We start from the raw sequence: 25,415 nt of genomic DNA on the forward strand, positions 1-25,415 counted from the left end.
GTACCATAGTGAAAAGCAAGCAAACATGGGGTAGCGAAAATAGAGGTAGCAAATTGGCTACTTGGGAAGTTTCTGCCAGCAATGGGGCCCACACTTTGAATTTATATTGATTTCCTTTTGAGTCATTTATTTTATGCTGTTTTTTTTTTATTTTATTATAATAGTGGGGTCCATAAATAGTTAAATATGAGGTAGTCTTATAGTGGAGAAAATATGAGATAGTTAAAAAATGAGGTAATTGTTGAGGTGACACACATTTGGCATCATTATGGGGTAGCATTATAGTGGAGGCCCTAACATAGATTTTATAATTTAATGTTCGGAATCCAGCCTTACGGTGAGCCAGATTATTAATCGCATCATTGTACATTTTTTGAAATTAAGTTCTTGAATTATACGTTACATGTACAAAAGTTTACTAGCTTTTGTGAATTTTCGCTAAAATAAGTACTACGCATAACGGACATCTTGGGTTCAGCCTCACCTGTAAACGGTGTAGTTTTTCCCCTTTTATATGGGTAGTGGTCCCGTCTGCATGCGATTATTTTCTCACTTTTGTGTGGTATTGAGGTTCTGCACGTATGTGTGTAGGTTACTTATTTGATTATATTTAGATACCTCTTCTGATTTTAATTCAAAAAAAAGTACTACACATAACAATAATGAATTGATATAATAGAAGATGTTACACAAGATCTAGCTCTACTCCACGATATCTTAAAAGAAAATAAAAGATAAGGAAAGAAAATCGAATAAATAGTAAATGTTACTAGTTGTAGCATTTTCTCTTTTTTTTTTTCTTTTTCACTTGCGCACGCCAAATTAATTTAACAAAATTAAATTTAAACCACCAGTCCTATTTCTTTCATAGTCAGAAAAACCTGGAGAGATTTGCGGCATGCCTTTTGTTATGCTTTCCTTAATGATTTCAGATTCCTCAACCAACAAAAAATTTTCTGCACCAAAAATTAGAAACAAAACAAAAAAAATCAAATGATAGACTTTTCCATCTCCACAAACAAGAAAAAGTGAGCTAACCTATGATATCAGAAGATTAAAAAAAGATAGAATTAGAAGAGGAAGACGTCTATGTGCATGAATTTTAAACAATGTGGCTTCCAAATGGAAAGGCAAGTAGTCGAGGAAGAAAAGGTGGTCGAAATGGGCTGGTTGCTGTAGCCATAGACACGGACAAAGCGAGTCGACACGCCATCCAATGGGCCATTGAGAATCTCCTTGCCAAGGGCCAGACCGTCATCCTCATCCACGTCCTTCAGAGGTCCTCTGCGAATTCATGTATGTGTCTGTTTTCATGTCTTCCCACCTTTACTATGTCTGCATGCGCCCATGCAACATGATCACAATGTTTCATCTATATTGGAGGACAAGTTGGAGGGGTTTAGTGATATGATGGAGTGTAACATTTTTCCTTTGATAAAGTGGAAGTTTTGGAATTTATTTTTCATGATTTAGATGCAGGTTGCAACTATGCCCTTACCGGCATCAATGGTAGTGGCAGTGATATAGTTCTTGAAAAACCGACTAGAGATTTGTTCCTCACCTTCCATTGCTTCTGCACGCGTAAAGATGTAAGTGATATATATGTTCTTGTGTTGTTGAATTTAATTTTTTATGATGAGAAAATTTAAATGTGCAGATATTATGTTTCGATGTGGTGCTGGAGGACATGGACATTGCCAAGGCCATAACGGAATACACTGCACATGCTGCAATAGAGAATTTAGTTCTTGGAGCATCTCGCCATGGCTTCATTAGGTGAAGCTCCCTAATTCCTATAAAATGCAAGTTTTTAAGTTGAATTAATATGTTTTGGGTGACAATGTTGTTTTATCGTAGTGCAGAAGATTGAAGACGGTAGATGTTCCGACAAGCGTGTCGAAATCATCACCGGAGTTCTGCACAGTCTACGTCATCTCGAAAACGAAGCTTTCGTCTGTCCGAAATGCTTCTCGACAAGCGCCATTTGCCTCCCCACTCTTGCCGCACTTACAACAATTGCAGGAGCAGAGCAACAATAATAATAACAGTAACAACAATGCTGTAATATCTCCCACAGCACGCACCACGCCACGACACCTACCTAGCAAAGGTCTGTGTGTATTTATGATGTCTTTCAGCGCTCCCTCAAATCATAATAATGTGATAATTGTGTCCGAGCAGGTCCGGACAGGACGCCTCCTCGCAAGGTCATTGCTGAAGACACTGACATGATGAGCAAGTAATTTTTTTTTAATAACACGAAATGTGTAACACGATTGGTGACAGAGACATTGAGGCTTTGTTGTTTGTGTTTGCGCAGGTCGCCAATTTTGACGCGAGGCTATAACCCAAACATGTTTATGGATCTATCTGACAATGATACAGATATATCTTTCATTAGTTCAGAGAGGCCGAGTACAGATAGCAGATTTATGGATCCTCTGCTCTACGACGGCATGGATCCGAGCCGGAGCTCTCGAGTTTCGGTTAGCTCCGAGAGTAGCTTCGGATCGATGCGTTCTGGGCCAAGATACAATGAGATGAGTTCTTTTTCCGAATATTCCACAGCATCAATGGAAAATGTAAGAATCGAATGATCAAATCAACATATACTTTTTCTATTTTCGTATTTGAATAGGAGGACTGTACAGGATGAGGTGGAGGCTGAAATGAGAAGGCTAAAGCTGGAGTTGCAGAAAACAATGGATATGTACAGCACAGCTTGTAAGGAGGCCCTAACAGCCAAGCAAAAGGTAAGATGAGATCACAAAATTAGGCCTAATTTCAAGAATATGCTTTCATTAATTTTGTCACAACTTTTTCCGGCTGCAGGCGGTTGAGCTACACCGGTGGAGGGTAGACGAGGAAAAGAGGCTGGAGGAGGCGCGGACAGCAGAGGAGGCGGCGCGAGTGACAGCGGAGCAAGAGAAAGCCAGGTACAAAACAGCGTTGGAGAACGTTGAAGCAGCTCATAGGGTCGCAGAGCTTGAATCTCAAAGAAGAGTCGAGGCAGAGAAGAGGTCGATGCAGGACGGCGATGAAAATGGACTCATTATGACGCCCTTGAGATACAGAAGATACTCCATTGAAGAGATTGAGGAAGCCACCGATTACTTCCACGAGTCGCGCAAGATCGGGGAAGGTGGCTACGGCCCTGTCTACAAGTGCTCCCTTGACCACACACCAGTAGCAGTTAAAGTCCTACGGCCTGATGCAGCTCAAGGGAGATCACAGTTTCAACAAGAGGCAAGGAAAAAAAATCATCTTGCCAATTGAACTATGCTTCATTGTCTTATATGTTCCTATATCTGTGCAGGTTGAAGTGTTGAGCTGCTTAAGACATCCAAACATGGTACTTCTGCTAGGAGCTTGCCCCGAGTACGGTTGCCTAGTCTACGAGTACATGGCCAACGGAAGCCTAGAAGACCGTCTCCACAGAAGGGGAAACACACGGCCTCTGACGTGGCAGCTTCGGTACAGGATTGCTGCAGAGATTGCCACAGGGCTACATTTCCTCCACCAGACGAAGCCAGAGCCACTGGTCCACCGCGACCTCAAACCCGGAAATATCTTGCTAGACCAGAACTACGTCAGCAAGATAAGCGACGTAGGTCTGGCAAGACTGGTCCCACCATCCGTGGCGGATGATGTTACACAGTACAGGATGACCTCCACAGCAGGGACGTTCTGCTACATCGACCCAGAATACCAGCAGACGGGCATGTTAGGCGTGAAATCTGATGTCTACTCGCTAGGAATCGTGTTGTTGCAGATCATCACGGCCAAGCCCGCGATGGGCTTGACTCACCATATTGGCAATGCCATTGAAAAGGGAACCTTGCCGCAGATGCTCGATCCCACCGTCCCCGATTGGCCCATGGAAGAGACTTTAAACTACGCCAAGCTGGCTTTGCAATGCGCGGAGCTCAGGCGCAAAGACAGGCCGGATCTTGGCAAGATCATTGTGCCTGAGCTTAACAAGCTGAGAGAGCTTGGTGAAGATAATATGTGCAACTTTCTAATAGGTGGAAGTACAGCTTCCACTCCTAACCACAGCTTCATCTCTAGTAGCTCTAAATCATCCCATGAATTCAAGAGCGATCCCAACGTTCAATCTACGTATAGTGGCATAGACAGTGGCATGGGTTCAACATCAATGCCGGGACATGTATCAGGTATAGCTCAAGACAAAATGTCCTAATAATTTCATATGAGATCATCTATCCCGTAATTTACTATGTACCAACGTTTTCTGGCTTGTTATATGCATCAAATTCAAGCTATAAGTTGTTATTAATCAATTCAAGAAAACAAGTAGAGAGCAATAAAAGACCTTCTTGTACTTAATTTTAACTTTTTTCTTTTTGTACAGAAAATTCGCAATGAACTTGCATGTTAAATTACAATAGGAGAATGGAGCTTCGCCTTAGAAGATTTAGCAATGTACTATTAGCTTAGGTAGAAGGAGCATATATCGAGATTTGCTTGATTTAATGCAATGCACTTTTGGGAGTAGTTATGTAGTATGAATTACCACATTTGTATACTTTAATTAGTGAATTAGTTTCAGTCGTTCAGATTGATGTATACTAAATGCTTGCCATTTGCCAACCTGCTTGCTCTATTCCATTTTTGTTTATCTCGTATTTTATTTCATGTGTGCACGTTGTGTCGAAGATGATTTTCGTCAAAAATGGAGCCACGTAGGGCGCTAGTGCCCATGGCCCCCCAAACATTTTTTTAACAAAAAATAATACTCATATATAATCAGTTTAATATATACTGTAATAAATATGATTAAGAAAATAATTTTTTGCAACCATATTTGTTACTCCCTCCGTCCCATTAAAGTTGGCAACATTTCTATTTTGGGTGTCCCACTAAAGTTGGCCACTTTCTAAAAATGGCAAAAGTTTACTTTAATTAAGTCAACAATTACTCACTAATTTGGTCAACAATTGTAGGCCACTTTCTAAAAATGCCAAAATTACTTTAATTAAGTCAACAATTACTCACTAATTTGGTCAACAATTGTAGGCGACACCCTATTAAAACATATAACACTCAATTTCTTAATCTCCGTGCCGAAACGAATGTTGCCAACTTTAGCGGGACGGAGGGAGTATATTATATCATCTAGATTTGAGCTTTGAAATATAAGTACTTTTTTTAGTCTATATTACTTTTTGCTCTCCTAGTGTTAAATTTAAATTTAGGATTAATGGTGGACTAGCCTGTGATGCCACAAGAAAATGAAAAATTTGAGCTTTGAAATATAATTATTTTTTCTATGACACTTATATATAATTACTTATTAAGTTAGAATTATTTAACTTTGGAAGATACTATTGAATGTTTGTTTAATTATTTATATATGAATTAAATTATTACTTTTGCAAGATATATTAATATAAAGCACTTGGTGGGTGCTTGTTGTGGGCTTTGCGGTGTGACCATGGTGGCCGATGTTTTAGTTGTGGTTTCGGAGGCTTGGCCTTACGACTGCATGTTTTATTTTGGGATGAGTGGGTCTTTGATTTCACGACTGTTGCAATTTGCTCTAGGGCTATTATCGAGCTGTTGTATGCTGGCAGCTACTGGGCGTTGGCGGGTAGCTCTCGCGTGCCTGCTCGGATTTGTATCGAGCACTATGAGTGCGAGTTCGTTTGTTTATTGGGGTTTAGGGCGTCGTTCCAGCTTTTTTACAGTTTTTGGGTGCGCTCAAAATTGGGGACGGAATGGTCGGGCCTTTTTGGTAGCTCGGTGGTAAGATTTCGGCCTTATCAGCTTCGAGATTTTGGAGCCAACAAGCTTTGGTCGTTGATTAGGGTTGTAAACGAATCGAATCGAAGCGAATATCACTATATTCTATTTGTATTCATTAAATTATTCAAGATTCGAATTAATATTCGAATACATTTCACATACTAATAAATATGATTCGTATTCGATTCGAATTGATATTCGAATATTCGATTCAATTCAAAATTTTATATAAAGAAATATCTAAAACAATATTGTAAACAATATAAGATTTTATATTCAACCTAGAGATATGAAAGTGAAAGAAATATGAGCACTTGCTCTTGAATTTAGGGCTCAGAGATATTAAGATTTAGTTTTAATCATTTTTGTTTTTTGTTTAATTCATTTAATTACTCCCTCCGTCCCATACATGATCCAGTTCTTTTCGACACGGGAATTAATAAAATAAGAAATTGATATTTTGTGTGTTAAATGTGGTAGGTGAAAAAGTGAAAAGGTGAATAAATGGTAAATTTTTTTTACATATCAAGCTTCGTGGGACAACCCAAAAAGAAAATTGAGTCATATTTCGTGGGACGGAGGGAGTATAATTTATTAGCTTATCTATTTAATCATAAGGTTTAGATTGGTTGTTGTTATACGTTTCTTTCATTAGTTATATCTATTCAATTATAATTAAATTAGATAGTTATATATATAACATATTATATATATTGAAGTGTTATTTTTAGATAGTTATATAAAACAAAATTTATATACGTTTCTTCAACGTCTGGCTCACTCATAGCAGAGGTGATGACTTTTATTTTTAGTGTCATGGTTTGTATGGAACATGAGATTTTACAAATTGAAGTGTACAATGATTCATGCCTTGCGGCACGCTTATTAATAACACAAAATCTTGGGTACACCTGAGTGTATCGTACAATCGGGTTGACCCGTATCCATAATAGTATTATTTATATGGGTTGGGTCAGGATATGGATTCAAATCAGGATATGGGTCAAAATTTTAGTGAAGATATAACCCGGTTGAACGATACACCCGGGTGTACCCAAGATCACCTCTATTAATAATACGGCGGATGAGGAGAACCTCATCCCTGTTGATATTCGGGAGATTTTAGTGGCTGCAAGATCGCAACTATTTATTTGTATTCATCATGTTTATAAAGACACCAATTTGACGTCTCATAGTTTAGCTTGTTTTGGGGTAGCTTCAGCTTGTGCTCAACCCCGTATTTGAACGAAGGATTATCCTCTGTGGTTGTTATATATTATTAGTACTGATTTATCATAATAATGCAATACTATTTCACTTAAAAAAAAACTAATTGAACATCGCATTGACTCGCTGACTATGATGGAAAATTTGCATTTCGTACACAACATTTTATCAATTTTAGCAACCAAAGAAAATATGGTAAATATCATGAAAACCCCTGAAGTATACTCGCTTTATCAAAAGTATCCTGAAACTTTTAAAATGTTCTTTAAACCCTCAAACTATCAGGTTTTTATCAAATATATCCCGCATCTATTTTTCAGTCACAAAAAACGTGATGTGGCTCGCCGGATGCCACAATGTAATTTATATTCTATTTTTTAAAATGTAATTGCAAAAACGACGTCGTTTCGTATCATATCATTTATAAAAAAATCACTCCTATCGTGTTTGAAATTCACCCAAATAACCTAGAATTAGGGATAAACACGATAGAATATGGTACGCAAAAAAATCGTTTTTTTCATGTCATTTTAAAAGATAGAATATAAATTACATTGTGGCATCCGGCGAGCCACATTACGTTTCTGTTAATCGAAAAATAGATGCGGGATATATTTGATAAAAACCTGATAGTTTGAGGGTTTAGAGAATATTTCAAAAGTTTTAGAGTATTTTTGATAAAATGAGAATAGTTCATGAGTTTTCATGATATTTACCCAAAAAAATAATACTAGCAACAAGAAATTAATTCTAAAAATCAGAATACAATATACTCCATCAGTTCATGAAAAAAGAGTTATATTTATCCATTATTTTATGTCCACAAAAAAATTCTTATTTAACTTTTTGAACCATCATACAGGGGAGGGCTACGGTAAAAACACTTCTTAAAATATAAATATAAACGTTTTTTAATGTACGAATTTTATCCAACAGTGTTACGAATTCATCAAACATGATTACGAATTGTGAAAAATAATTTTTTGCTACCTTTGGGATTCGAACCCAGGACCACGAATTCATCCATCAGGGTTACGAATCAACCGTAGATCTTGATGATCTAAGGGCTGAAAATCATTTATATTTTATACACTTAAGAGTGTTTTTATTCTAGCCCTCCCCCATCATACATACCTTTTTTTGTATTTAATTATAAAGTGTATTTTTATTTCATTTTTTTACCTAATAATGTATTTTTATTCTATTTTTTGTATTAACACTACCTTATAAATTGTACCTTTATTTTATTTATAATAATTTTAATAATTTTCTTAAAACTCTTGTCCACGCTAGACGAGACTCTATCTCAATTTCGTGGATATACTGAGTAACCTTTTTTAAGATAAAAAAAATACTTGGAGTATCTAATAGCTATGAAATTATGGAGTATATTATATTAATAAATAATATACCAAAATAAAATTTCTTAATCGCTCACAGTTTCGATTTTGATTGTTAACTATAGCTATGAGAGTTGGGATTGGCAGAGAATCGGCTGGTTGCTCATTGTAGCTGGCAAATTGACGACTCAAGCTCAAGGGGATCCAAGTTTTTTCTTTATTTGACAGTTACTAGTCGGAAAAGGATCGCTCGTTCACTCAATTGCTCATTTCCAGCTCCGAATTTTGATCGGGAAACAGTTCGATTGCCGGACGCGAAGGAGACTGGTGACTGACCAGGTAGCATAGTTTTCAATTATTTGTGATTGTCTCTGCATTTTTGTTTCGAATTCAGTAAAGCAGCGGTTCGAGCGCATGATTCAGATCCGTTCGATGAGTTTGTAGTGTTTGTGAGTAATTGGTTGTTGGATTACGATCTCTTTTTTAGTTTTTGATCGCGCAAAATGGCGGCACCTGACAAGCAGAGCGCTTTGGATTACATCAATCAGATGTTCCCCACAGGTTCTGCACATCTTTCTCTGTCTCTGTTTCTGTGATTTTTATATTCTTTTTGGTTTGGCGTCAGCTGTAGTTGGAAGGATTTTTCAGAATTATCGAGTTCATGCCGAGATATTTCAAGAATTTGGATTTATGAGGGGGAGTTTTAGTGTCTTGTTGGCTTGGAAGTTGGAATGATGTATTTCGCTCAGTTTCAGTTAATGGGAAACTTGAGACCAAGAAAAACTGATCCAGAGTTGGCTAGCATATAGGAAGAGTTAATTCTGGCTCGTATCGTTTTACTACTTTTTTCTGTGCATTTATTTTTCTGGAAAGGGTTTTTAGAATCAGTAGGATAAGAGCAAATTTTCTTTGCAATCAGATAGGTCGAGTTTAATTGTGCTGTTGGAACTTGAACTTCTAGATGTTGGCATGTTGCTCTGTTGAACTTAGATCAATTGTTGATGATGTGGAAGCTGGTTCTTATGCAGAGGCCTCTCTATCTGGTGTTGAGCCCCTTATGCAGAAAATACACAGTGAAATCCGTAGAGTGGATGCTGAGATTTTGGCTGCTGTTCGTCAGCAGGTTGGTATCATTGTCAATTGGTATTCAGTTATTTTATTGCGGATAAATTGGTGGATATGGCGTTCTTAGACTGTAATTGGATCTTCAATTTTAGAGGTTTAATTTGACCTGCTTGGTCTGGAATGTATGGAATCAGTTGGGTGAGTTGTGGCTTGATAAATTGAATGGAGAATAGGGGATCACAAGATTTATGGCTTGGGTGGGAAAGGAAGCTCACTCAAGATCTGACTTTTGAAAACAGTAGTTAAAATTGTTAACCCAATGAAGCTAGTAATAATATCTCAGTCATTCATGTAAAGATGATATGATTAGTGAACATGAAAGCGGAAAAAGGTCCTCTCAATAATAACTTGCTTGCTCCTTGTGGCACATACATAATTCTGATTTCGCGTTGTTTTGTTTATAGTTGTTGATATATTACCAAATATAGCCCGGACTACTTATCAAAATATTGAGTACTTTCACTTCTAGGTGTTTTTATATGAATGTCAAGAAAAATATGCATCTTCTCTTTGTTATATTCTCCATATACTATTTCATTTCGTTTGATGCAGAACAATTGACTCTGAGGCAGAGATATTTGCTTGTTTTGGTTAAGAGTTAATCACTCTTGCTGGTTTCTACTGATGTCTTGCTTATCAAGAACATAAAGTTTTCGTACTCAACAATCTTAATCCATTAACACGTTTATGATGACTAAATCTTTTTATAGAGTAATTCAGGGAGCAAGGCCCGGGAGGACCTTGCAGCAGCTACTCGTGCTGTTCAGGTTTGTCTATTACTTTTATTAGTTTGATTTTCTTAGAACAGATACCCTCCTCTGTTTGCTTATCACATTTCTCAAAAACTTTATTTTCTCTCATGCAGCATTCGACTAATTAGATTTTATCATTTGAACTTAGGAACTCTTATACAAAATGCAAGAAATAAAAACTAAAGCAGAGCAAAGTGAAACAATGGTTCAGGAAATATGCCGTGACATCAAGAAACTGGATTTTGCAAAGAAGCATATAACTACAACGATTACTGCCCTTCATCGTCTTACTATGCTAGGTGAAGTTTTTAGTCTTGATTATCTTGGAGAGGAGTTTGATTAGGACTCCATTTAATATTGTTTTATTTGGGTTTTAGTTGTAGTCCTTTGAATCTGGTTGTGTTTTAGTCTTGAAGTTCTATTGTATATGAGATACACTAAAGCTTATATACAGAACTCTCTTATTAATGCTCATGCAGGTGCTAATAATTCATGTTAAAAATATATTTGGTTAATGTTATGTTAAGACAGTTCTATTTGTTATCAGTATTTCAGTATTTTCTCTTCCTAGTTTTAGCTCATCAAAGGCAACATGATTTTGATGGAGACGGTATTGATTTTTTTTTACTTCTTCCTGATGAAGTATTGGTAGTTAGGAGATCCTTGATAGCATGGAGGTAGAACTTATGGCCTAGTAGTTCGCATCCACTTTAATCCGCAAATCAAGATAAGGATTGTAACTTTTCTAATTGTAGAGCACAAGGTCTGAGGGAGTGGATGGTATTGAAACTCGACAATCAAGTTAAATATGCTTCTTGGAGATGGAGCAGTTGGGAACTTGTGTTTTTATCATCCTCTCTTGCCTTTTGTATTATTTTGCTACTTCTAATACTTTTCTGGACTACTTTTGTTGAAAATATGATATTCTTAATCCATGCATAACGTTTTCCCTATGTATGACTCATTACATATCTGAGAATTAATTAATAGCTAACAATATCTAATAAAGTGATGGCAGTTCTTCAATGAACTGTTGAAGAAGTATACTTTTAGTTGAGGTCACTGCTTATGGTTGAAACTTGGAGCTACCTGTTGAGTTCTTTGGCAACAATCTATGTTTTTGGGTAACAATTTAATAGGGTCTGTACTACTTTTCTTTTCCTTTTTTGGTGGTAGTGGTGTGGGGTCATGGGTAATCAGGAAATCCTTGTTCATTTGAAGAATACACTGGCATTACATGCACCCCCCCCCCCCCCCCCCCTTTTTTTCTTTTTTTTCTTTCTAAATGGTATCTGATTCCTGAAAAATCATGCCACCTTTTCTCTTGTTGACAGTATCTGCTGTAGAACAACTTCAAGCTATGGCTTCTAAAAGGCAATACAAGGAGGCAGCTGCACAGCTTGAGGTATTACATGGTGTGCACATGCTTGCAGCCTTTCTTTTTTTTTTTTTTTTTTTTTGAGCTACATTGGTTGCAGCTCAGAGTTGAACTATGTGTTTCTTGCATTAGAAATATTGTTCATCAAGTCACAAAATTTATGCTAATATGTTCAATCACATTTACTTTGAGGCATATGTTGTAATTGCCAATGGGACGTAGATATAATCACAGTTTTCCTGATTTTTCTTTCCTATAATTTCACGGGTTGGGTATGTATTTCAGGCTGTCAACCAGTTATGCAGTCATTTTGAGGCTTATAGAGATTTTCAGAAGATCACAGAGCTACGAGAAAAGTTCAAGAGCATCAAACAAATTTTGAAGTCTCACGTGTTCTCGGATTTCTCTAGGTGTGTAAATTTTGAAGTATGAAAATCTACCTGAGCAAAATGCTTTCTGTGTGGTACAGTCAATTTTATTGCTGCTTTACGATTGTACGGAGCTGCTGAGTGGTTGCTAAACATATTCTTGGGTTATGATTCTCTTCTTCTCGTTGCTCTTTTTTGTTGGCTGGGCTTAGGTAGATTTTAAACTTGGAAGATCTAGGAAAAGGTGATCAGGATCACCTTTTTTTGTTTTTGTGAGTACATGTCAAACAGTCTAGAGAAGATGTCTTGTTTTAGAGTTTATAGTTGCTTATCTAATCATACTCTTGAGTTGAGTTTTTATTACATTAGGAGTACAAGTTTTTGTGCTTTGACTTACTTTTTAACCTTTCTTTTCTTGTAATTTTGTACAGCTTAGGTACAGGAAAAGAGACAGAGGAAACTAATTTACTGCAGCAGCTATCTGACGCATGCCTGGTTGTTGATGCCCTCGAGCCATCAGTTAGGGAAGAGTTAGTAAAGAATTTCTGTAGTAGAGAGCTTACTTCTTACCAGCAAATTTTTGAGGGAGCAGGTTTGTCTTATTGCTTTACTTTGATTTTTGTTATTGCCATCCAATTTTCCTGAAGTTGACTTTATTAGTTAGAATTTGAAACTTGGGTATATTATATATTTGGCAGAATTGGCAAAGTTAGATAAAACAGAAAGACGATATGCTTGGATCAAGCGCCGCCTACGAACCAATGAGGAGATTTGGAAAATTTTCCCCTCTTCATGGCATGTCCCTTATCTCCTTTGCATCCAGTTCTGCAAGTTGACGAGGTTGGTGATTTACCTCTCTTTTGAACTCACATGTCAAACTTGTGATTATGAGTTTTAGCCTTATTTATGGCTAAACTGTTTTCCTAGATTTACATCCTTGTTTGACCGATAAGATAGACATCCATTTAGAGGACAAGGAATAATCAGTTTTAGTATTATGAGATTTGAATGTGTAGTAGCATAGCATAAGTATAATCTTGATTTCATTATCCTGTAGGACCTCTTTTGTTGTTTCTCTTTGATCTGTCGTCCTGCTGCTAGTAGAGACACCGCAAGTGGGTGTCTCTTCATAATGTTGCAGTTGCCATATTTATGTTTATATTCATTGAGTAACAAGATATCATAAACTTCATGGCGAATTTTACATCATGATGAAGTACTTTATGGGGTGGGCAGGACACAACTGGTGGATATCCTCAACAATCTTAAAGAAAAACCAGATGTTGGAACACTGTTGCTGGTAAGGTCCTTTTTTCAAATTAATTAGTGTATGCCACCATGGTATAGAAGTGCTAAGTTCAATCTTTTTCCCAGTGGTGATGTCTTGCCTAACATCAAATGCATGTGCATCTCTGCTGTATATATATTCCATTTGGCGTTCTGTTAAACATGCTTTTCTTCTGTTGTTATGATAGATTATAAGTTATGTTCCCATATCCCTTCATCTGTAAAACAGTCAAATATCAGCTTCTCAAGCACATTTCTTAATCATAAGACCAAATAAGTTCTGCTATCTACTTAGTTTCCATTTGCTCAGGAAGAGATATTGCAAAGTCTTGGCCATGTACTCTACTAAGTTTCTGCTACATTGATGATATGGGTGAAAAACATGTTCTTTTCAGCTACACATCTTTTTAGGAGTTGCATAATTGATGCTTCTAATTGATTGGTGCTTGTAGGCTTTACAACGGACTTTGGAGTTTGAGGAAGAATTAGCAGAGAAATTTGGTGGTGGAAGTCGCAGCAAAGAATCAGGAAGTGACAATGGGGAAGATACAACTGAGAGCAGCAGTCAAACTATTTCAGACATTCGAAAGAAATATGAGAAAAGGCTTGCAGCACATCATGGAAGTGAGAATGAGGCATGGATGAATTCAATGATTCTTGACTTAGTCTGTTAGTTGATATATTCTAATAGTCAAAAACTGATATCTCACATCATGTTACTCCTGCCTAACTTAGTTATTTTTCTAACCAGGACCAAGATGGCCACAAAGATCTGTCTGTGCCTGATGCTGGGGTAACTTTTCTTGTCTCGATTTTCATACGAGTTACTACATACGATTAAAAAATAGAGTTTTTGTTTTATATCAGAAACAATCTTTTCCCCTTCATCCATCTTGTATTGTTTGCTTACTTCAAATTTGGTTGCCTCATTTATTGAGTAGGCAAACAAAAAGATTCTGTTCTTGCATTTTGTACTTAAACTATATGGCAATTTTTAGGATTGACTTTATTTTCGGTTTTTCGTAACCTACATGAAGTTGCAGCTTATCAGTATAATAACTCCATTAGCTGTTTCATTTATCGGAGTTTCACTTTCATGAATATGGGAATTAATCAAAGTGTTAGCTTGAATGCTATTGATTTACCTGGCAGTTCAATTTTAGAGGGATCATTTCATCATGCTTTGAACCATACTTGGCGGTCTATGTTGAACTGGAGGAAAAAACTCTTATGGAGCATTTGGAGAAACTTGTCCAGGTTTGGGTCATTGTGATTGTTTGTTGGTGAACTTTTAGGTCCTTCTACACCTTTTCTCCTTGACTAACACGTTTTTGCATCTTATACTACAGGAAGAAACATGGGAAATTGAAGAGGGAAGTCAAACTAATATTTTATCTAGCAGTATGCAGGTATACATCAAGACACCTAGAATGTATTGTTAAATAGAGATTATTATTAAAATTTATAAAAAATAAAATAAAAAAATCCATAATGATCCCTTACAGAATGCTTCTGACCTGTTCATTTCGAGTTCTCGTACTATTTAGTCTAAGCAATATTAATGGAACCCTCTTCATACTTCATGAAATCAATAAGAATATAAGCTAGAAGGGACTATTTGCCTGATTCATTTTCATGCTGATTTCATATGAATACCTATTTCTGGTGAAGCGACTATTTAATTAGCACTGCATTACTCATTGAAGAATGCTTAATCCTAAATCCTTATTCTCTATTTTATGAAGGTGTTTTTGATCATAAGAAGGACGTTAAAGAGATGCAGTGCTCTGACAAAAAATCAGACATTGTTTAATTTATTCAAGGTTTGTTCAATTCACAATGGTATATGCCTATGCCGAAACGATAAGGATATTTTTAGTGATTTTTCATAAAAGGGACATAGTTTACACATACTCCGACTCCTTTTTCCTGTAAATAGGTATTCCAAAGAATTCTTAAAGCATATGCCACAAAGCTTTTCGCAAGATTGCCGAAGGGTGGCACAGGACTTGTAGCAGCTGCTACAGGAATGGATGGTCAGATCAAGGTACCTTTGTTGAATCTTTTTGTTGTGTTTTTGTTTTTTTGGGTGTCTTTCTTTATGTTTATTTGAATGCTGTCTTTGTTATGTTCAACTGACCAACCTTTTATCACAGACATCTGACAAGGATGAACGTTTGATCTGCTATATAGTCAACACGGCTGAATATTGTCACAAGACGGTTAGTTTTGAAATGCTTCATTTATGTGCAGACCAAATTGATTAAGTACTTAGATTAGATGCAATAAGCCGATAATCTTTAGAATGCAGAATATTAAACTGCTGGGTTTAATTTAGAATGTTGCAAAGCAACCTAAGCCTGCTTGTTATTTTTATAGGCCGTGACTTAAGATATTCTTCTACCTTGAATATTTCTTTCTTATTGAGTGAAGTTCATATAAATGAAGATTCTCAATTATGTTGAGATCTGCATCACTGATCAAACAAGCTGAATATTACAAGATAACTCTAAAGAACTTGGGGTTGGGAAATTTCTGTTGTTTCAATAAAAGTATTGCAATACTTTAAATGCTACTATTGCAAGTTTCTAGCAAAGTAGCAGCAGCTTCTGTTGCTGATTCAGACCTTCACTGAAAAACCAGAAGTTGCAGCAACAAGTTGTGCTCCATTAGATGCAAAATTACATTACTTTCTCAAATACAAGTGAACCGAGTACCACATATGACTCTAATGGGTGGCTGATGAAGAGTTTCGTATCTGGTGAACTCAACATGTCTGCTGCAGATATAGCCTTGTTTGAGTTCTTCTATTTGCTTCTTATTTTTATCTTTCTTTTATCCAAGACTGAGTCTCTTTCTTTACTCACATTATCAGTCAGGTGAATTGGCTGAAAATGTCTCCAAAATAGTTGATCCCCAATATGCCGATAGCATCGACATGTCTGAAGTACAGGTGGATAAAACCTTCATATGTCTTGTTTCACTGTTTCTGCCTTGCGACCCCAAGCCCCCTTCTCATACATTTTCTGTATTTTGCAGGATGAGTTCTCAGCAGTTATAACAAAAGCACTGATAACTCTTGTGCATGGTATAGAAACAAAGTTTGACTCTGAAATGGCTGCAATGACACGTGTTCCTTGGGGCACACTCGAAAGTGTTGGTGATCAATCAGAGTAAGATGCCTTGATAAATATATGATCGCTGACAAAATATGTTTTTTCATATGTTAATTTACTTATATTCCTGCAGATATGTGAATGGCATAAATACAATTCTGACTTCAAGCATTCCTGTACTTGGAAGGCTTCTTTCTCCTATATATTTCCAGTTCTTCCTCGATAAGGTGAACAAGTAATTCCTAAATTGACTTTGTATCCTGCTCTTTAGTTGCAGGATAATACTTGAAGGTGTTCACTATTATTTCCAGTGTGCGTTCCTAAAGAATAGTGAGCATGATAATAACTAACATTAGCTTCTTGGTATTGTGGTAATATAACTTTAGTCAATGAAAATTTCTATGTAGTTTTTCTCTTTTCAAACAAACAGCATAAGTTTTATTCTTTAAATGCTTATTCTTCTAGATCAGCCATGATTCAAAGCTAATCCTCTCTAACCTCTGCAGCTTGCATCATCTCTTGGTCCGCGCTTCTATCTCAATATCTTCAAATGCAAGCAAATCTCCGAAACAGGAGCACAACAAGTACTTATTCCTTTTTACTCTGTCAGATTTTGTGTGAGTTTGCCTGGTTGGATGGGTTTTATTAAAAACGAGGCATTTATTCTGAATGTTAAATATTTCAATGATATTTGTCCTAGTGTGACCATATAAAAATTATAGTACTTTTTTTTGATGAAATTGAACTTAGCTGTTAACCTCTTTGGACATATTGTTTTTGTGTACAATCAGATGCTGCTGGATACACAAGCTGTCAAAACAATCCTTCTGGAAATTCCTTCCCTTGGAAAACAGGTAAGATACCGACTCTTCATTCTTAAGGTTTTTATACTGTGCCTTCATTTTTAAAACTGTCCTGTTTGCTTCCTTGAGCAGGCGGCATCTGCTGCTGCTGGCTACTCGAAATTTGTAAGCCGTGAAATGAGCAAAGCTGAAGCACTGTTAAAAGTAAGAGTTCATTGACACTGGACTTTGTGATGGCTTAACAAGGCGCGCTTAAACACCATTCCTTAGTTAAATGTTCTTTAAATGATCCACAGGTTATATTGTCCCCTATCGACTCTGTGGCAGATACATATTGTGCTCTACTGCCCGAGGGTACTCCTTCCGAGTTCCAGCGAATTCTGGATCTTAAGGTTGATGCTTCCCCATCTCTGAGTTCTTGAATTCATTTTTTTCTTCTTTTTCTCTGTATTCGTCTTTGAGTAAAAATTCAAAATATTTTCTTAATTTCGAATTACTTCTTCCTGCTTACATGCTATATACTTAATCAATTTTCAGGGCCTCAAAAGGACTGACCAGCAAAGCATACTAGACGACTACAACAAGCGTGGGGCAGGGACGTATCAACAATCCATCAAGGCGGCCGTTCCATCTGCACCTAACACTACGGTAGCACCTAATCAATCCACACCTGCTGGAATAATTCCATTGAAGGAAGAGATTGTGGCAAGGGCTGCTGCACTCGGGAGAGGTGCTGCCACAACTGGAATCCGCAGAATCCTGGCATTAACCGAGTCAACTACCAAAGATCGCAAGGATGGACCTCTGAGGAAGCTTTTTATTGGATGAAAGCACAAAAAAGTCGAATGATTCGCTTACTCTGGTTAGGTTTATTTTGCTTTCTCTCTGAGTATTGCATCAATCTTTCTAACCTCTTTATTGCTCCCCTTCCCCAACCGGCATAGATAACCTTTTCCACCTGTGGAGGGTTTTTCTTTTCTTGGAGGTATCCTGTTGTGTAGAGCGTCCTAGCTAGTTTTTGGGCATTTTTTTGTATATGAAAATTGGAAACTGGAAAAAGATTTTGATGATACGCGTTATAATATAATGACTCTTCTTCCTCTCTTTCTGTTACTACTAACAGTGAATCCAGTTGCATTTGCATCATATGCCTATCTAGGTTTCATGTTTCAATCCCTCAACTTTATAGCTAACATATACTATATCTTCTTGTTTTATTCTTCTTTTTTTCGTCCCATAACTGCTATGTATGAGTTCTCTTTGGGAAATCTTGCTTTTATGCAATAGATTACAAATCATATGAAAAAGGCAAATTTTATTTTAACTGCATGCAAGTTTGCGAGATTTAGATATGTAATGTAACCTTTGATCATAAGTGCACGTACTCCATTATGTCACTCTTAAATGTTTGTTACCTAATTCAACCAATGAGAGTTTTGAGATTTAATTTTACAATATATTATAAACCTCCTTGGAATTAAGATCAAATAAACACCCCTTTAAACATAAAATCTACAAATAGTTTGCACTTAACCCTATAAATTAACTGTATTTAACTTATAAAGTAATTGCTCGATCAAAAAAAACTAATTGTACTTCAATAGTTACAGATTTGAATCCTATAGGAAAACACAGTAACAAGGCAATTATAGGATCACAAAAGTATAATTATTTTATACGGTAAGCTATGATATATATAATTAATAAATTCAAAAAATAAATAAGTAAAAAAAAAGAAGATATATAAACTTACCATAATTTTGAATAATTTTATATCAAACGGATTATTGTCTTGTACATATAATAAAAAACTTTAAGAATAAACATTTTTATATAGTAAATTAGTAATAGATAATATATAAATATACATTATCATATTAATTAAACTAGTACTCTTAATTAAATTTTGTGAAAAATGCACTTTTATACTAAGTATAACTGATCAATATCACGTAGGAATTCAATAATTATTGCGAATTTCTTTTTCTTTCTATTTTTTATTGTTCACACAAAAAGGTCTTCAACCGACGTGACAGAAGTTTAGTGAAGTTACTATAAGTCCCAATTTCAGAGCAAAATATAGCGATAGGTAGGGGCCAGCCTCATGAAGAATTTATGAATTTGGCAATGGACTTTGCATCAATTTGAACCATATAGTTTATCAAACAATTCAAACCTATTTTTTAATTGCCTTGGGGTTTGAGGGTATACTTTTATGTCATGATCTAAATTTAATACTATTATTTTTTATTTTAGTTAATTACGTGGTTGTGATTCGGTTGATTTTTGATGATGGATTTTTAGTTACCGTTCATATATTTCTTAATTATTATTTACGACTTTTTTCCAAACCTATAAATTCTAAAACACCCCATCATAAGTAGAATATCAAGGCTGTATGATTAATCATCCCATATATAATCAAAGTTCCTTGAGCATTAATTGCGAGTGAAGAAGAAGTTCCAAATTGGTTGATCCTTGAGAAAAATAAACATATATTAATCACATTGAATGTGTTAATATTTCAAATTTGGCATGCTCTCTACTCATCGTACTTATCTATTAACAGTAAGATATTTCAGGTTGAGATTAATTAAATTATCAACAACCTGTCAAACAAATCTCAGTTTAAGATTAATTATATTATCAACAACCTGTAAAACAACAGTATATGATAATGAAAAATATTATCTCCACCTGTATAAATTAATCTAGTGATATATAGTTTGTATTTGAAATTGGAGGCCAGTGTTTGTAAATTTGATCTTGGATCTTGTACTATAATGTTAGATCGGTACTGGTTTATAATCTAATGTTTTTTACAGTTATTAATGTAGCGACAAAGTGCAAGTATACGTAATTTATTGCATGGGGTTTTGAAGAAATAAAATTTAAAAATGTAGTATATATAAGTAATGGTTCCCGGACTTTTATATTTAGCTAAGCTATACCAGAATATATATAATTATTTCATTATTAAAACTTTTAATAAATAAATATGTTATCTGAGTCAGACATAAAAAAGCGCAAGTAAAGGAAGAAAAGGGCGTAAAATATTAATCGCGAATCTCGAATCATGCATAAAAATCGTGTTATGTTTTGATTCCGTTGTTTATTTTACTAGCATGCCAGATTGTGTTATATATATGTATATACTACGATGATGCTCGATCGTAACTCGTATAATACTTCCTTCGTCTTGCGAACCTTGAGTAAATTCTTTTCGACACAAAAATTAAGAAAATACTATATAATATAGGAGAATAGAGGAGAATTTTTTTGTCAAAAAAAGAAATAAAACAAAATTCGTGGACGGAGGAAGTATATAATATAAGGATAAAATATATATTGTGATGAATGATAATCAATTGTGTCTGCATCGTGGCACCCCTCCTCCCCTCCCTCACTCATCACTACCGCAACTAGTGCAAGTTCATTGGAGGTGATAGCTAGGTTTGTAAAGAATTTCAATGTTTTTCTAATTTTATCTTCATATATTCTTTTAATTTTCAATAACAAAAATGATGGATCATTTTTAATTTTTATTCATGTGGATGCAATCACGTGGATGGATTATCCGACGAAAAAAAAAAGTTATAGGAGGTTAATTAGGACACCCCATATTAATTATTGGATTGAGATTCTGTAGGATTTTAAAAGACTTTAAAAAGTCCATGGATTTTAAAGGGCTTTCGAAATCCATAGACTCCGCGTGGAGTTTAGAGGAATCCATCGAAATCTCAAGTCTGAAGCTCGGATTTCGTCCTTTGTATTTTTTTTTGACAAATCCATCAGAATCCATGGATTGTTAAAATCCATGAAATGTTGAATACCACCTGATTTTAAAAGACTTTAAAAAGTCTGGTTTGAATATCTCTGAATTTGAAAAGATTTTAAAAATTTTGAATTGAATACCTTTGTATTTTAAAGGACTTTTAAAAATCTGGATTGAATACACCCCTTAGTTGGTGTTTCTTCTGAATCACTCACATACTTTAATCACAAAATTTCCTGTACACTCGGGTGTACCGTACATTCGGGTTGACTCGTACTCAGATCATGACCTGCATGTTAATTCAAACCCGCATCCTGATCCAAATCGTGTAAATGACACTATTCAGTTATACAAATTACACGGCTTATATTTTAAAATGTTATAGTGTTATTTAAAATATTATAGTGTCATTTAAAATATTATAGTGTCAATTACAAGAAGAATTACAAGAAGTGCCATCTTAATAAGATATTACAAGTGTTTTATTATAATATATGAGTGATTGTACATCCAGCAAATATTAAGAGAGTTTGTGTTAAATTAAAAGTACAAGCCATTTTAGAATGCATGCGATTTGTTTGAGTATTTTGGATAATTTATCATTTATTCACATAAAAAAGGCCACGCCGCGCGATCAATTCGCTAGGTCAACAAAAAATCAATGTTTTCGTTAATAAAAACTAATTAACGAACGTTAGATTAGAGTACAGAATTGAATTAAAGTACGAATATTGATGGGATATTGTTTTTTTTTTTTTTGAGAATATTGATGGGATGTTGTTGATATATTAATGCAAGTGAATAACTTGGAATATATTTTGAATCAATAAAAGACAAAAGGTCTACCAAGAATTCATTTCAACAATAAATTAGATGATGAAAAGCCGGAGGAATCTCGTAACACAAAACTAACATACAACATAAAAAAGAAAAGGGGATTATTAAATAATTCACATGAAAATGATACTAAATCTTTCTCTTGTTCCATTTCCATGATAAAATGACACATCTAGCAATTTTATGTGTTTCCTGATAATTCATCAAAATAAAATAAATCAAACATGGTGGGAAGCACTGCTCCTGAATGAGCCAAGGGCTTTAGCTGCTCCTGCCCTCAATATGAACTGATGGTAGAAAGCTGCAATGGCTGCACCAATGAAGGGTCCCACCCAGAATATCCACTACAAATAAATCAAAATTAATTAGCTAGGAAATTAAAGCAATTAATTAATTCAAATGTTTTGAACAAGTATTTGGAATTTGATGAAGAAAAGTTACTTGATCATCCCAAGCCTTGTCCTTGTTGTATATGACAGCAGCTCCAAGACTCCTTGCAGGGTTGATGCCGGTGCCGGTGATGGGGATCGTCGCTAGATGAACCATGAACACTGCAAATCCAATTGGAAGAGGCGCCAACACCTAATAATATTCCATCCAAACCTAATTATTAGAATACATATATATACATACACAATAACAAGTTCCAACCAATCTTGGAAAAGGACTACATCTGTTTCATATCCCATACTTATTTTTACCCAAGTAATGAGGGAAATTACATGCAACAACAAGAAATGGTGGGGGAATCTTTTTCCTTTGCCTAATGTTCAAGTATAGTAATAAATGAGCATAGAATTCTTAAAATTGTAACCACCACATGTTTTTACAACTGCCCAATTTGTAAGCCACATTTTGCTGACTCGGATACACATTAGATAAGTTGGACAGCTACAAAAAAGGTAGGCATTCAATTATCATTTACTAATAAAGATTTAGATTTATTAGTACATCATAACCCACACTATACAAAAAAGTGATGAGAAAAATGGTATAGACTCACCGGAACGTGGGAGTCTCTGGCGTTCCTCTTGGGATCGGTGGCGGAGAAGACGGTGTAGACGAGGACGAAGGTGCCGATGATCTCGGCGCCGAGCCCCACTCCTTTGCTGTAGTCGGCGCCGAGCTCGTTGGCGCCGCCGCCGTATTTTTTGTAGTAGGAGCTTTGGAAGGCCTTCACCAGCCCGACTCCGCAAATGGCCCCCAAACATTGAGCTACCATGTACATCACGGCCCGAATCAATGATACTTTTCGGGCCAAGAGAAGCCCGAATGTCACGGCCGGGTTTATGTGACCCCCTGCAACAACAACACATAATTAACATAAGAAAAATCGAAACCAATTATGAACAAGACAATTAATTGGACAAAAAGATTGATATATATTGCAAATGATGTGGAATTTAAACTCATCATCTTTGAATAAGAGCAAAATTTACATAGGGTGATTTTTTGTATTTTGTATTTTTTCGCAGAAGAAAACGAAATTTCTGTGGTTGAGTGTGACGAAAGATGATTCCTTTATTTTTTGGCTTTACTTTTTTAAGAAAAACGTAAAAAAATTATTCCAACTTTCCAACGCCGGAAAAATATATTCTCAATGCTCCATGCAGCAGAGATGACGGCTTATGAAACAAAAACAAAATATCTAAAATCTAAAAATAAAAAAATAAAATAAAAATTGCATAGCAAATTGAAGTACTCGAATAATGAAAAGGAGCAATGAACTGACCGGAGATTCCAGCGGTGCAGTAGACGAGAACGAAAATCATGCCGCCGAAGGCCCATGCAATGCCGAGAATTCCGACGCCGCCGCACTCGTCCGTTGCAGACTGGCTCTTGTGCCCTATCACCGTCAGCACGGTGACGTAGAGGAACAGCAGAGTTGCGATGAACTCAGCAATCAGAGCTCTGTAGAACGACCATTTCGTCAGCTCCACCGTGTCGATCAGCGGCGCCGGCGGCGGATCGTGGTAGTCCTTCGCCCCGTAGGAGCCGTGCTCCGCTACCTCCTTCGTCATCTGCGGTGAGAGAGAGATGTGTAGAGAGAGAGAGAGAGAGGGGAGGATTGGGTGCGTAGACTGTGGGGGTGTGTAGTGATAGAGTAGTGAGAGAAAGGGAGGGGTAGTGGGGGTATTTATGGAAGAAATGAGGGAGGTAATTGAAGGTGATTAAGATGAGATAAATTAAAATTGAGTGGAGATTGGGCCGTCTGTGGGCCACAACAGGCTGGGATTTTCATTTTCACCGACCCACGAGATTGTGGCCCACCACCTCCCACGTTTTCTATTTAACGGCTAGTTTAGTGTTGTCAATTTCCCCGTTTGCCCTTGTCCACGATCAATCGCTCTAATTAATTTATTTCTACTTCTGTTGGGTTTGATTTAACAGTTTTTGAGGATATTTTTATCTTTGAATTAAAACTTGTTTAGACTATGTTTGATATGGGTTTAAAAGCAGGATAAGTTAAATTAGTATGGATTTATGTAGTGTTTGATATTATGTGTTACTAATATGGTCAATTCCAGGTTTATCCCAAGACCCTAGCTTATTTTGTGGGATTAACCCACACTAATTATCCCACCTCCCCATGGGATTAACCCACACTAATTATTCCACCCCCTCCATAGGCTACTAATTTAGGTATTTGATATGTTAATCCAACCTATTTCAATGGATACCAAACACTTTTTGGGATTAATTACCAATGATATCAAACACCCATCTGAGATTAGAAATCATTACTAATCCACACTAAATTATCAGGATAATTTATATCCTGATTAATCCAATACTGAAAATCAAACGGGCCCTAAGGTTAAATAATACTCCATTCGTCCACTAATTCATAACTTAGGGGAGGAAACACGGGTTTTAAGAAAAAAATGTATTGTTTATTAGTTGAGTGGAGAAAGGGACCCACAAAGTGTATTGTTTATTGGTTTAATGGAGAAAAAGTGTATTGTTTATTAGGATCCACCAATTAAAATATGTATAAATAATTACTAAAAATGGATATGACATGAATTGGTGGACGGACCAAAAGGAAAAGTAGGACATGAATTGGTGGACGGAGGGAGTATGATCTAAATATTATTTAATGACATTTCTTTTTTTTTTTGATAAGGACATTTCTATAATATGTTAATAGTATTTGAGTTCTAATACAAGAGTATTGTTCTATATTATAAATCTTTAATTTATGAGTTTTTCTTGCGATAAAAGAGAATTCATTTGAGATACTTTATTTGTATTACTAGATAGATATAATTTTTAAGTTGACGAAATGAAGCTTTTTTGGTCAGATTTTATGGTTTTTGAGGAAAAAGTTTAGGTGGATGAAAGATTAACGTTCATGAGGAAATTGGAGTGGCCATGCATGACTTCATAACTCATGTTATTAGCTTAAGATTTCAATAATGTTATTCGGACTTATGTTATGCGATCACTTGGTATATGTTTCAAACATCATAAGTTACCCAAAAATGATCATATGAAGGAAAATATAATAATATTTATAATTATATATATAATAATACTATCAAATAAAAAATTCTTATTTAAATTAAGAGCGTGATAACCATCCAAATAATAATTCACATGTAAAATCGCATTAGATCATGTAGAATGTAAATTATGAT

At 35.7% G+C, this 25,415-nt stretch overlaps 3 protein-coding genes across 6 annotated transcripts; 2 read left to right on the plus strand and 1 right to left on the minus strand.

Annotated features, from left to right (window-relative positions):
- Positions 1-958: 958 nt before the first annotated feature.
- Positions 959-5,534, plus strand: LOC131014886 (U-box domain-containing protein 35-like). 4 transcript variants are annotated; one of them, XM_057943029.1, is made up of 10 exons: positions 959-1,296; positions 1,474-1,589; positions 1,658-1,776; positions 1,863-2,110; positions 2,182-2,239; positions 2,321-2,582; positions 2,652-2,753; positions 2,833-3,246; positions 3,317-4,175; positions 5,401-5,534. In XM_057943029.1, the coding sequence occupies exons 1-10, from the start codon at positions 1,110-1,112 to the stop codon at positions 5,412-5,414; spliced, it is 2,379 nt and encodes a 792-aa protein (XP_057799012.1). In that variant the 5' UTR covers positions 959-1,109; the 3' UTR covers positions 5,415-5,534. The 4 variants fall into 4 exon arrangements, with proteins under 4 accessions (XP_057799012.1, XP_057799011.1, XP_057799009.1 ...); XM_057943028.1 differs by lacking the exon at positions 5,401-5,534 and adding an exon at positions 4,373-4,577; XM_057943026.1 differs by lacking the exon at positions 5,401-5,534 and having other exon boundaries at positions 3,317-4,301.
- A 2,879-nt stretch (positions 5,535-8,413) lies between these two features.
- LOC131014884 (vacuolar protein sorting-associated protein 53 A) lies at positions 8,414-18,262 on the plus strand. The gene is made up of 25 exons (XM_057943025.1): positions 8,414-8,672; positions 8,821-8,894; positions 9,362-9,456; positions 10,169-10,225; positions 10,359-10,509; positions 11,545-11,615; positions 11,874-11,998; positions 12,388-12,548; positions 12,655-12,796; positions 13,193-13,256; positions 13,696-13,878; positions 13,995-14,036; positions 14,396-14,500; positions 14,593-14,652; positions 14,989-15,066; positions 15,183-15,290; positions 15,400-15,465; positions 16,119-16,196; positions 16,283-16,416; positions 16,493-16,586; positions 16,866-16,943; positions 17,151-17,213; positions 17,295-17,366; positions 17,459-17,554; positions 17,700-18,262. Exons 2-25 carry the CDS (start codon positions 8,837-8,839, stop codon positions 17,988-17,990), a joined length of 2,472 nt encoding a protein of 823 aa, XP_057799008.1. The 5' UTR covers positions 8,414-8,672; positions 8,821-8,836; the 3' UTR covers positions 17,991-18,262.
- Positions 18,263-21,780: 3,518 nt separating this feature from the next.
- On the minus strand, positions 21,781-23,932 carry LOC131014934 (aquaporin PIP2-1-like). The gene is made up of 4 exons (XM_057943116.1): positions 23,507-23,932; positions 22,778-23,073; positions 22,216-22,356; positions 21,781-22,118 (listed from the first exon to the last, which is right to left on the minus strand). Exons 1-4 carry the CDS (start codon positions 23,793-23,795, stop codon positions 21,993-21,995), a joined length of 852 nt encoding a protein of 283 aa, XP_057799099.1. The 5' UTR covers positions 23,796-23,932; the 3' UTR covers positions 21,781-21,992.
- Between the last annotated feature and the right edge of the window lie 1,483 nt (positions 23,933-25,415).

This window comes from Salvia miltiorrhiza, chromosome 3 (assembly GCF_028751815.1).
Source record: "Salvia miltiorrhiza cultivar Shanhuang (shh) chromosome 3, IMPLAD_Smil_shh, whole genome shotgun sequence".
Classification (NCBI taxonomy): domain Eukaryota; kingdom Viridiplantae; phylum Streptophyta; class Magnoliopsida; order Lamiales; family Lamiaceae; genus Salvia; species Salvia miltiorrhiza.

Excerpts from the sequence above, each read along its gene's own strand:
- LOC131014884 (XM_057943025.1), top strand. The coding sequence starts at position 8,837 with ATGGCGGCACCTGACAAGCAGAGCGCTTTGGATTACATCAATCAGATG. Across the intron at positions 10,226-10,358 it reads CAGCTACTCGTGCTGTTCAG|GAACTCTTATACAAAATGCA; the intron begins GTTTGTCTATTA and ends ATTTGAACTTAG. Across the intron at positions 17,214-17,294 it reads TTCCTTCCCTTGGAAAACAG|GCGGCATCTGCTGCTGCTGG; the intron begins GTAAGATACCGA and ends TTCCTTGAGCAG.
- LOC131014886 (XM_057943026.1), top strand. The coding sequence starts at position 1,110 with ATGTGGCTTCCAAATGGAAAGGCAAGTAGTCGAGGAAGAAAAGGTGGT. Across the intron at positions 2,583-2,651 it reads CCACAGCATCAATGGAAAAT|GATGAGGTGGAGGCTGAAAT; the intron begins GTAAGAATCGAA and ends AGGACTGTACAG. Across the intron at positions 2,754-2,832 it reads CCCTAACAGCCAAGCAAAAG|GCGGTTGAGCTACACCGGTG; the intron begins GTAAGATGAGAT and ends TTCCGGCTGCAG.
- LOC131014934 (XM_057943116.1), bottom strand. The coding sequence starts at position 23,795 with ATGACGAAGGAGGTAGCGGAGCACGGCTCCTACGGGGCGAAGGACTAC. Across the intron at positions 22,357-22,777 it reads CCAGAGACTCCCACGTTCCG|GTGTTGGCGCCTCTTCCAAT; the intron begins GTGAGTCTATAC and ends GAATATTATTAG. Across the intron at positions 22,119-22,215 it reads ACAAGGCTTGGGATGATCAA|TGGATATTCTGGGTGGGACC; the intron begins GTAACTTTTCTT and ends ATTTATTTGTAG.